General features: G+C 36.8%; 2 protein-coding genes across 6 annotated transcripts in view; one reads left to right on the forward strand and one right to left on the reverse strand.

The window, feature by feature from the left end:
- Positions 1–12791, forward strand: part of Snapc3 (small nuclear RNA activating complex polypeptide 3) — a 45108-nt gene that overhangs the window by 28855 nt on the left and 3462 nt on the right. The gene's annotated exons all lie outside the window — the stretch shown is intronic.
- Positions 1–12791, reverse strand: part of Psip1 (PC4 and SRSF1 interacting protein 1) — a 35398-nt gene that overhangs the window by 4044 nt on the left and 18563 nt on the right. Inside the window, exons 7-15 of one of the 4 annotated variants that reach the window (XM_052176691.1) lie at positions 10132–10225; positions 8941–9016; positions 7150–7375; positions 5671–5789; positions 3212–3267; positions 2398–2468; positions 2091–2192; positions 1773–1986; positions 199–310 (exon numbers count right to left, since the gene is read on the reverse strand). In XM_052176691.1, coding sequence (XP_052032651.1) covers positions 199–310; positions 1773–1986; positions 2091–2192; positions 2398–2468; positions 3212–3267; positions 5671–5789; positions 7150–7375; positions 8941–9016; positions 10132–10225 — 1070 coding nt within the window. Of the gene's footprint in view, positions 1–198; positions 311–1772; positions 1987–2090; positions 2193–2397; positions 2469–3211; positions 4659–5670; positions 5790–7149; positions 7376–8940; positions 9017–10131; positions 10226–12791 lie in introns of those variants that run through there. The other 3 variants (XM_052176692.1, XM_052176693.1, XM_052176694.1) reach the window with 3 other exon arrangements.

Consider the following 12791-nt stretch of genomic DNA (forward strand, 5'->3'; position numbering starts at 1 on the left):
GATAGAAACCACACTCAGCATCAAAGCAAGAACCTTTCTGTTTTCCTATTATGTATGAGTGTTCCTCCCGAGTTACGTTACAGACAGCTGTGAGTGACTATATGGCTGCTGGAAACCAGCCCCAAATCCTCAGAAAAGCTAGTACTCTTAACTCTCCAGCCTGACTAACTCAGTGGCCTGTCCTATCTAACACCTTACTTTGTCTTACTGCCAGCCTCACGGCTGTCCTTGCTGTCTTCGTTACTGTCGCCATTCTGTTGTGGATGGTTACTCTCTTGAGTTTCAGATCCGCCATTTAGGTTCTTCGTACCTTTAGAATGGAAAAGCTGTTAATACGATACAAAATGATACACTACATTTTCTTAAAAAGTCAAAGTATGGCCTTCAAGGTGCTAATGCTTCAGCCTTTCAGTAAATGATTAGGTTGAAGTCATTTCAAACAACAATGAACAGATGTACTACTAATTTCTACCATTCAAATCTAGAACAGAGGACTTACTAATCTCATTACATTTAGGAAAAATGTTACGTGGTAGAACTGTGCAGTACACTAGCAGGTAGTTTTGGGTCTTTTGTTTTTTTTAAGACATCCAAATTTTATATTAATGTGCTTAAAGTATGCAAATGAGAAGAAGCCTGGGCATTTTCCTGTAAAAGCCACTAATACATCTATTTAAAAAAACAAAAACAAAAAAAACCAAAACTATCAAGTGAGAGATTTTTGTTGTTGTTTTGTCATGAAAGATAAGCATGTGCCTGTTAAAGTGTTTCAACATTGAATTGGGGAGGCTGATAAATTCTATCCTTAGGTAAAATCTGAACCACAGGGTCTGGAGTCTTATTTTTAAATGTACTTGGGTTCAGACAAAGGCTGTATAAGACCACGACGTGTACATAGCAGGCAGCACTTTATCCAAAACACTTGGAAGCTGCAGTGTTGTATCTTGACTGTGGGACTCAATGTAATGAGCATCTTTAATCACTGCCGTCATTTGCGCTCACAAAGCTCCGGTGTGTGGCAGCCTTCTATCTGGATAGGCTGCTATTGTCTAGATGGTCCCTATCACTAGCCGCCTGGTTCCTTACAGCACAATAGAATACAGCTTATATCAACAAACACATCACTACCACCAACACCAACCCCCCCCCCTTTTTTTGGAGACAGGGTTTCTCTGTGTAGCCCTGGCTGTCCTAGAACTCACTCTGTAGACCAGGCTGGCCTCGAACTCAGAAATCCGCTTGTCTCTGCCTCCCAGAGTGCTGGGATTAAAGGCATGCGCCACCACCACCCAGCACATCACCACTCAATTAAAAGTCATATACATAGCATGCTCAGAGTAACTAACATTAGCCAAACTACCTGTTGTCTACAATCAGGAAGAAATAAACAGCATTTTCAGCTCTGCCTAGGATGAAGCAATTCTGGTCACATGCTAACTATACATTGTATTTTCTAGCTAAAGCAAATGAGCGAGAAAGGGAATTGGCTGGTTCTCTAGAAAGCATTCTGATTTTCCTCAAAAATCATTAACAATGTTTTTTTTAGAAGTTTCCTTTATAATGCCCATCCTAACATTCTTACAGGTCGTATACAAGTGCTCTCTTACTGGCATCCCCATTGTTACTAATACTTCAGCTGTTCCGAGGTCAGTGTAGACCCATTACTGGTAGAGGTCCCTCCATTTCTAACATTCACAAAACCATTTGCAAAAGCAACCCTGGTAAACAGCTGAGAAGCAGGAAAAGCAGCAGCTGAATGCATGCTCACATACCTGTTGGTTCCTTCTCTGGCTTTTTGTTCGGCCCTTTCTTCCCCTGCTCTTTGGTTTTATTTGCTTCCTCGTGCTGTCTTTGTTCAGCAAGAGATTTGTTCAGCACTTGGGTAATGACTGAATCTCCTTCACCAACCAAAAACATATTCTTAAATTTGTTATATAACATCGTAGACTTTTCCATGATAACTTGACTGACTTTGAACCGCCGTATCTGAGAAGACAATAGTCATAGTTATTTTCTCTAATTGATCTGAACTTCCTTTAAAAATGATGACGTGAGGGGAGCCGGTAGCTTGCAGAGCTGCAGGCACTTACTTTCTTCAGGGTTGTGATCATCTCTGTGTGTTTCTGAGCCTGTTGCATTGTTACCTGAAGTGAAGCAAGCTCATCCAGTGCCTCAATGCATCTGTTCACATCCTTCATGACAAAACAGCAATTTCATAACTGTTAATTACCAAAGCATCTGTGTAATCCACATCTCAAGATCTTAAAAGCTCTTAAAGTGGTACAAAAATGGCCAGGTATTGTTCCTTTTATCTTAAACTTACATAACACTTAAGTCATGTGAGAAAATATATAAAGCTATTAAAGCAGTGCATTTTAAATGAGGTTAAACACTTACTAGATTATCAATTTTGAGTGAATTTTTAATTTCAGCATGTATCCTTTGAAGTCGAGAATCCATTGATGTTTCTATAAATTGAAATATGTGAAAAATAGTAAATAGTTTTCCTCCACACCATATCTCTGTACAGTCTAACATATAAAAGTAATGGTGGTTATAAAAAGTTTCTTCGTGCAGGTAGACACACATATACATAAAATAAATCTTTAAACAAAAAGAAAAAAATTGTCTTCATAATCTTTAAGAAATTCATATAAATAGATGAATAGTGTAAAAAGTTACCTGCTAATATTCATATATGGTTCCGAGAAGAAACATGCAGCATAAAAGCACAAAACTACAGCACACCGCATGTGTTCTGTCTCCGTGGCCTACACGTCTGTCAGCTCTTAAATCCCTGCTTCACCTTGTGCATTTAACTGCAAGGTGTTTATCAAAAGCCTCCAGCTCTCAGCTGGGCTGCACAACTAACACCAAATAAGCATGAAGATATCAGCAGGTTTACTTTTAACTGCTTACAAAATGCAATTGATAAAGAAATCTATTAGACTTGAAAACATATTTTGTAAGATCTAAGAACATGAAATGGGATTTAAAAAGTCATTTTTAAATTGTTAAATTCTAGTTACTGTTTTTTCCTGTAAGTCAGGATCCCACTTTGTGTCCCTGGTTGGCTTGGAACTTGAGGTTCTTCTGGCCGTGCCTCCATAAATGCTCGGATTCCAGGCATCAGGTGCCTCGGATGCCATCACAGCCAGCTGCCGTTAGCTTGCTGTGCATTTTGTATGTCTTAGAAAGTAAAATAACTAACCTCGCTTCTTCTCCACTTTCTTAACTTCTGGCTTCTTTCCTTCATCTTTATTCTGCCTATCAAATGTTAACACAAATATTTCAAAACACTGTAACTTTGTGACTGAGGTTAGCAGATGCCCATATTCCCCTGTGTAATGGTTTAAAAGAAAAACGTTCCTTAAAAACATCAGCCTACAAAACAGGACACTGACTAGTTTCTAGAACTATGTAGCCCTGCAGCATTAACATAAAGACAAAACTCACACATGCTAAATTAATCTTTCAGTAACATCACAATAGGACTTTTGAAGCAGTCACAGTGAAATATAATACTAAAAATCCAATTTCAGGGTCACTGGACAAACAATACACAATGGCAGAAGAGGATCTACAAATTCATAATGAATTTCAAAACAACTTCCTTTACTACATTTTTAAAGCATATTAACGTAGACTAGTTACATTGGACCCCATATCTCCAAAGGGCAATAATTCAAGGGACTTAGTAATTGGCTTTAATAGTAAATAGACCTCCCTTTAAGCTAATTTTATTTGTTTTTTTAAGCTGTAGGAGGCCACTGTTTTCAAGGGAAATGACATCCACTAATGTTTGCACACCATTTCCTAAGTGAAAAAGTACCAGTTCACTAAGATTAACAAAAACTAACCATTTGAATTGGAAAGTTTACTTTCTAGTACCTTGGCTTGGCATTCAGGCCCTATTATGAACCAATTAAAATAGACAAGAACAAAAAAATACCTAAAAATCAGGTTTTTTTTTTAAAAAAAACTTTATTTTAAAATTTCGGTTACAATTTCATTTTTTTTTTTTTTTACTTAACAAGTCTACTGTTTAATCTCTCAGGATTAAAAAGAAAAAAAGCAATACTCTAAAGAACTTAACAACAAAAGAATGTCAAGGGAAGGGCACACCTGCCCCAGCTTTCAAGAACGTAATAGCTATTCCAGTTTAATACCTAGCTTTAAAACAAAATGAGTTTTCATATTTTCTAAATGAAATAATGTACAACCACCGTCTTCATCTATGTTTGTTATAACTTCAAACACAAAGCTTCATTTTAAGCTTGGCTAAAAAAAAAAATAAAAACAGGAATGATGGCCAACCTTAATATGTAGTGTGTACCTTACAGGATATTTTGTTAACAATCATAACACAGTTAATAATGCCATTAATAGTGAAGTCCTCAATTTAGAATCTGGAACATTTCTTCCATCAAGGGGGGAGGGGGGATTCAGTCCAATGAGTCTGTCTCAAGATCTTCATCGCTTGTGTGCTCCACTTGTGTTCTCTTTTCAGTTACTGGATTAATGCTTTGAGCCCAAAATGAGATATATTTTTATTACTGTAGATTACATGTTGTTTGGCTGGGAATACAATACAATAAACTTTATTTTGCATAATGCATTTCACACAAGTTGCATCTGAAATGCTTTACAGAGCAAAACTGTCCAAGTACAAAGATTTGTAATAACAGGAGAAGGAAAGAAAACACAAATATTAGAATTTGAGAAAGTTACATTGGAGGACATTCAAAAGAAACTGAAATACAAAAAAAGATATCTTGAGATTCTGAAGAAGAATTGGGCTAGATTCACTAAGCAACACCTAATTTATGCCTGAATTCTGGGAGCACAACGTTAAAAGCAGCAACAGTCACAGTAGTCAGTGGAGAGGAGGGACAGGAATAATGGCCTTTACTGATGTGGCCATGATATGGCATCTGAATCACTTTGAAAAACTCCCTCAAGCAGCTAAACTGCTCTGTATCCTCCAAATAGCTACAGAAGCAGAGACAATGTACCTATAAAAATGGTTAGTCACTTTGTAGACATCAAAAAAACAAGTGAAGAAATGTTTGTTTTTACTATTTGCCACTGTGTAAGTGACCTAAGTCTCCTCACTACCAATAAAAAGCCCACAGAAGTTACTAAGAACGAGAAAAGGGACAGTGATGAACCAGGAAAACAAGTGTGTACAAGGGACATGAAGTCTTAATTATGCAGTGACTACTCCTTGCACTGATAAAATACTGATACAATAAAGGAGGAGGAACGTTCTCATGGTAAATGTATATCCGTGTCAAAATTAATTCAAGCTTGATTCATATAGGATCTATCAAATGCAAGCCTTTGGGTTTACTTTTTATTGGCTTCCAGTTTCCAACTGGGATTGCATTCTTTTGCCACCAATATAATTCTATGTGTATATATTTCATAATTCTATGTTTAACATGTATACTTTCACTTATATTGCAAACAGTTCACAAGAGGATTACCTCAGTGAATTTCATCCTCTGAAAAAAGAATAGAGCCTGAAATAGCACATATGGAAGATTTTCTAATATGGGAAGTCACTTTAAAAGGCTTCATCAACTCTAGAAAATGAAAGGCTACTTGAAGGTTTAACACTAATCTTTAAAAAAGAATGCAAGATTGAAAACTAAAGCAGACACTTACTGCTCCGTTTCCATTTGCTCCTCCTGCTTGCGTTTCCGATCTGCGGCTTCCTTCTCATGTTGGCCTTTTAGCATGTTCCTCCTGTGAGCAGCCTGGAAGTTTCTTCCACCCTTCCTCTTCTGTTTGAGAATAGGATAGATTTATTAACTCTCAAATCAGTGGATTGAGACTAATTCCAATCACGGCAGGCAGGAACATCAGCACCCGTGCTTACACACAGGAGCACAGACCCACTGACTGGCATGAGTCTATTCCTCTCCTCCGGAAGTGAGCTGAGAAGCTATCCAATAAAAGGGTTTGGCTTTGAGCAGGCCACGGTGGCACACACCTTTATCTCGGCACTTAGGCAGAGTCCAGGTGGGTCCCTGTGTGCTCAAGGCCAGCCAGGTCGGCAATGCAAGTCAGCCAAGGTTACTATAATAGTTAGATCCTCCAACAGCTAGGTTTCCAAAGTACTAAGAGAAACATAGAAAAGCCCATATACACACCTCTAGGCTATTAAAAAATATTTGTATTTTTCAAAAAAAAAGGATAAAGCTAATAAGAGTTAATGTCATCCAAATAAAGTTATACTTCACTAACAAAATTATAATAGGAAAAGTTTAATGTATAAATATACCCCTTGTGTCTTGATCTGTGTTACCTACAACCAGTTTATATAGCTGGAGTATTGGAAATATATCTAATTTCTAGAAATTAATCATACTATAAGGGAGCAAGACAAATTTAAAATACAAAAACATTTCAAATAAGCCTTTATTGAAATTCTATTAGGAAAAAAATAAAGAAAGCCATAAGCCTTTAACAAATATTAAACACTAATTGTCTAGGAAACAATCCTATTTGGGAAAATAGCTCAATGGCTTAAATGCTCCCTGTGCACGAATGAGGACCTGCCTTCAGATCTCCAGCGTCCCTGCACATCTGTAACACCAGTCCTTGGGGTGGCAGGATCGAGAGGAGGACACAGGGAGATAGATAAGCTGACTAATCAACCAGTCTAGCTTCAGATTCACTGAGACCCGGTCTCAAAAACGTAAACGTGGTGGGGCCAAAGAGATGACACCACTTAGACTCAATTCCCAACATCCACACGGGAGATCTGTCTACACATAAATACATTTTGCAGGCAAAGCATTCACATGAAAAAGAAAATAATTAGCATGAGGAAGAGGGGGCTGAGGACATTGTTCAGTAGTTAAGAGTACCAATGTCTGTATTCCCCAAACTCAAAAACTCCACATAATTGTGGTGGCCCACCTATAATTACAGCCATAGCAGGCAGATGCACGTGACCTCCAGATCAAAGTTACCAAGATTAGCCACATGAGGAGTTCTCCAGAGTTTGCTTTAGAGACACTTCTCAATGAATTAAGAACAATGGAGAGAGATTGCCCGCATCTTACGCTGCATGAAAACCTCACACAGAAGCACAAGAGGAGACAGAAAGGCAAGAAACTCTGAATGTGAATTGGCTACCTTTTCACCTTCTTGGTCATCTTCGTCTTCTGAATCAGAGGTTGATGTAACCCCTGGTTTAGCTAAATTCTTCCGTTTAGATTCAGCTTCTTTCTTCCCCTCTTTCTTATCGGGCTCTTTCCGTGGCTTCTCTTCTTCCTTTTGGCCTTCTTCTTCCTTTTTAAGCTGCTTTTTAGGTTGTTTTTCCTCTGGCCCCTTTTTTTTACTTTTGTCTTCATCAATAACCCTACATTAAGAGTGCAACAATGGAAGATTGATTTATACCTTTTCTTTTTTGAAAGAATTACTTGTATTTATTCACGTGTATGTGAAAAGGTGAGCTGCTGGGTGTGCTGCTGGGAGCCAAACTCCACTGCACTGTGAGAACTCGAGCTTCCCAGCCATGCTTCCACCCGGACTTCCACCCTCCCTTACCAAACGGGTTTCAGGGGGGAAAAAAAAAACTCAAGGCAAGATTTTTGTTTTTAAAAAAAAAAAAAAAAAAAAAAAAAGGCAGTTTGCCAAACTATTATAAAATGGAATTTTCATTATGAACAATTTTTGGATGTTTCTTGCCCCTACTTAGCATGTATTCCGACACTGAGTATAAACAAGATCCCATTTAATAGAATTACACTATAGATGTTTATAAAAATATTTGAATAATTTATAGGGATTGAATATAATGTTAAATGAATGACCAGTTACTTTTACAGATCATCATACAAGACATAAAGGTTGTCCCACAGGGAACAATGACATGAATGGTACAATCAAATCTATTTTCTCCGCAGTTTTTAAGTATACTAACTGTTACTGTATCCACATTCTGTTTTTAAAGAGGCAAAAGTTTTACTATGTTGCCCATGCTGGAAGCAAATGCCAAGGATCACACGAATAACAACACTCTTGCAAAAAAAAAAAACAAAACAAAAACAAAAACTCTTATTTTTGTGGTGGTGGTTCCCCCTTTGAGAGTACAGTAACAACTAGTTTGGAAAGAAAACTATTAAAAAGTTCTATTTTGGTTGAAAAGTACCAATTCTGAAAATAATCAATTCAGGTGCAGAAAAATGGCTCAGAGGTAGAAAGTGCTTTCTCTTTTTCAAAAAAAATGTAGTTTGCTTCCCAAGCCTAACCTGGTGGCTCACCATTGTGAGTTTCAGATCTGATACCTTTGTCTGACTCTAAGAGCACTTGAGCTGTACATACCACAGTAAATCCATTCCTCAGTCATCCTACAAAACCTTTAAAACACAGTCCTCACATCAGTCTCTAACTTTTCCTAACTATATCCCTTCTCAAAGAAATTCAAGGTGAACAGATTTTCTAAGTGGAAAAGATAACTAGATAAAAAAAAGAAAGCACCAACCTAGGAGATGGCTTAGTAGGTACAGGATGCTTGCTATTAAGGTCTAATTATGTGATTTTTTTTTTGATTTCCTGGAACCATATGGTAAAATGACCACACATCTTGTGGTAATTGTACACATACACAAAATAAATAAAAATGATTTATAAAGAGAAAAATAATACTTTTTCCTGTGGTAACTAAATATCATTCTAAAATACTTAAATTTTTATACTATTTTAAAGAACCTATTATATGGAATGGTATGTCTCTGGACAGTACTCAAATATAATCTGTAAAGAAATCTTTTCAGCAGCTTATCTTGCCCAAGTTCCCTGTTAGTCTACATGAGCTAAGTTTGTTGTCATGCACCAAAAAGAAAAAAATACAAACACAAAGCAGTAAAGTATTTTCTATTGTTTACAAAGGTCTCAATAATTTTGTATTCAAAACAAACTCACATGTCACTTTCTGAAGGACAGGGCTGTTTTACCACTTTAGGTCTGCCTCTTGGTTTTGGAATCTTGACTTCAGTAGCTAATTTTCATATGAAAAAAAAAACAATTTTGTCATAAACACAAAACTTACATAGAATACAAATATTAAATTATATATATCCTAAAAACTAGTGACCCCAGGGATAAAGAAAATAACAATTTAGTGATTAACAATAAATTTCCATTTGCCCTTATGTTTGACAGAGATTTTGGTTTTTGTTTTTTCTTCTTTTCGAGACAGGGTTTCTCTGTGAAGCCCTGGCTGTCCTGGACCTCACTCTGTAGACCAGGCTGGCCTCGAACTCAGAAATCCGCCTCCCAAGTGCTGGGATTACAGGCGTGCGCCACCACAGCCTGCAGTCAGGATGGAATGTATGAGGAAAAGAGTATGTACATTATCACTCATTCAGAATTCACGCATCTGTTGCCAATGTGTTATGTGTGCTATGTTATGTGTAATATGTACACATCTTTGGAACTTTATCAGAATCCACAAAGATATTTATCATCACCAGTTTGATGCATTATAATACTAGAAAACATGTACATACATTTAAATTTCTTTCTTTCCAATCTGACTATTCCCCTTAATGATTTTTAGTAAGGATACTATTGTTATATAGGAAAAAAAATCCTCTATCTAGTTGATTTCCAGTGTTGTATTTGGTATTAGGAAGAGCAACTCAAGATAATGCAACAATCGGAAAGTGAAAAAAGTAATATAAGCCCACAATTCACGGTATTTTTCAGCTCACTAGATTCACTTTTCAGTATTTGGAGAGATTTTAATTTAGTTTGGAGACAAAAGAAGCCGAAATTATCTTAAACTCAATAGTTGTCACAAGCAGAAAACAATTCTCCTTTGAAATTGTTCTTGTTGCCTGATATCTACATGACATTTTCTTAAACATGTAGCATAGTGGTAATTCTTTAAACCTCCATGTCCTACTGACACCACAGACAGTCATACAATTAATCTGCCTGATGACTCATTTCTCCAGCCTCGTCTATGTCCATGTTAAAGTGATACTGTGACTGTCTTTGGTCACCTTCTGGGAGTATTATTCTAGAGCACTTATTTGAGCCAGCAGTGTTTAATGGACTGGCCATCCACCACAAGCCAAGCTAGTATTTAATTAAGCATTAATGGCCCACCTGCAGGTCGTCCTCTCTTAGGACTTGCTTTCACATTAGAAGCAGTTGCTGCAGACACCATTCCCGCCTCTTCAGTGTCTACTTGTTTTTCAGCCTGAATCACAAAATATAATTAATGTAGCAAAATTTTAAGCATAAAAGCATAATTTCTTATGATTCTTACTACTTTTGAACAACCAACATTCTATCATCTCAGTGTTTTCAATCACCTTTTTAAAACCTTCCCAACCTAAAACAATCAGTTGAAAGAATAAGACCAACATTTTTGATACAATATGAAAACCAAAGTATAATGTGATTATAACGATTCACATTGCTACTTCTAACTTAATAACTTTGCTTTTTATTACTTTTATTTTCTAATAGACAACTACAAGGCTGAAAAGTTAGTGGCCTCAAATGAGAATCAGCTATGACCGACTTAAAGACATTCAGGAAAATATAAGTTTAAGAACCATCAATTAGGTATAACATGGAAACATGAGGAAACAGGTGGTAATGGTTATAACTGCAAAGGGATGAACAGAATTGAGGAAGAAGGTCACCTGGAGCACATGAGGACATTAAACAGCCACTGGACTGCAGTGTTAATGCTGCACCAACCAGAGCAAGAGTGTTCACAGAAACACACAACCCATTCAGTTAATAAGAAAACTGTCAATATATTTACAAGAAACACCACCACTTTTGTTTACTTTTATTTCCCCATGTAGACAGCCCAGACTGGCCTTAAAACTATCTTGTCCTGCCTCCGTGATTCCTGCCAAGTACTGTGACTATAGGTATGCCACCAGGCCCAAGTCAATCTACCTTTAACTGATGATGCCCAAGATGATAAAGAATGCCTCTAAGAATTTATGTACAATGAATACTCAAATTATTAAAACGGATCCAAGGTTACTCTTTGCTCTCAGGAACAAAACAAACTTTCTCATGAGATCTCAGGCTAATAATATATGAGATCATGCTGCCCTAATTCCAGATCTGAACCTGCAACCCCATATTAAAGAGCAAGACAGCTATATTTCCATAAAGCTCCAGAGATGCCAAAGGTTAACTCTTCCTGATGACTTAATAAATAGGTAAGAATTCTTTAAAGTTACGTTTAAACAGATTGGCTCAAGGGCAAAAAGAACTTATATTCACTTACCCTTTCTGCATTTGAAATAAGTCGAAAGCAAGAATTACAGGTACAATGGATCATTTGAGAAGATGCCAATAAACAGTGAAATATTCATAATAAATAAAATTTAAAAAAAACTCTAATATTAAACAGAGATTGGCCCTACCATGGATTATGTTTATGACTATTACTGCAAAATCATGTAAGTAAAAGCATGAAAATACTTTTTATCCAGAAGTAAAAGTAGTTATTTGAAATACATGCATGAATCTCTTTAATGTTCATATTCTAGCTAGACTGCTATTATAACCCATTTGACTGAAACTGTTCGGCCATTCCATATCCTTTTCTGAGCCCTCACCCTTGCCTTGCTCCACCTGTTTCACGGATCCCCAACAACAACTAAGCTAGGGAGCACTAGGAAGACAGGAAGGGTAGGATACAAATAGGAAATCATTCTTTGAAATCATTTCTGTCTTTGAAGTTGGACTCTCATATCTATGGTAAGTCCTCTGACCTACTGCAAATCCCAAGTAGCTAACATACTTGTATCCACTTATTGACTGAGCCCAAGTCACACTGGGAAAGGGAAATAAAGCCAGAAAGAATTCCCTTGATTCCCAAGTCCCTTTGTGAGTCACACATATTCTCTTCCTTCTTAAATGAACCCCTTTGAAGTGGGCATTTCTCTTATGAATTAACTTATATAACTATCATTTTTCCTAGTTTTGCAGGGAAACAAAGGCAAGATTTTAATGCTATTTCATATTAAATGTTTCCCTGTAATGTAAAGCCTGCTTTACTACTTCCCCATTCCTTGAGATTTAAAATATACCTGCAACTAACCAGGAAACATTATTCTCCAATCTACTTCATTTCATTTCTTTCCTTAATACCTAAACTAAAAATCTCCTGAATATACTAATTACCAAATATCTCTCTGAACTCTTAGTACTGGCACACCACTGTTAATTTCTTTGTTAATTTTCCCTTTCTTTCTTAGCTAGATAACTTCTGGTTTTTCCAAGTCAACATTTCAGAGGCATGGTTCCTTCATTTCTATTATAACCTGTCTCAATTCTGGCTTCTGCATCTATCCCAGTCTCTTGATCTCCTCTAATATCTTACCTTTATAGCAGTGCTTGTCTCTCCTCTTTGATCCTGTAATCATAGGTATCTTCACTACAATTCCCAAGAGTATTTAACTTTTTCCTCTGACCATGAACCAGCATGCTCTAGATCCCCCAAGTCACTAAAGTAAACACCTTGGAGTCTTGCCACATTCTGCTCAATTCTTTTTAGCATCAATCAGTTATCAACTAACTTCCTGAAGTGTTATAAATTCCATCTCACACTAACAAAAATAAGTAACTTGATGTAAGGAATTTAATGCTAATTCTATTTTTTGTTTGTTTTGTTTTTGGATTTTGGTTTTTCTTTTTTTTCTGAGACAGGGTTTCTCTGTATAGCCCTGTCTATCCTGGAACTCAGTCTGTAGACCAGGCTGACCTCGAACTCAGAAATCCACCTGCCTCTG

The sequence above is a fragment of the Apodemus sylvaticus genome, chromosome 3, assembly GCF_947179515.1.
Source record: "Apodemus sylvaticus chromosome 3, mApoSyl1.1, whole genome shotgun sequence".
NCBI lineage: Eukaryota > Metazoa > Chordata > Mammalia > Rodentia > Muridae > Apodemus > Apodemus sylvaticus.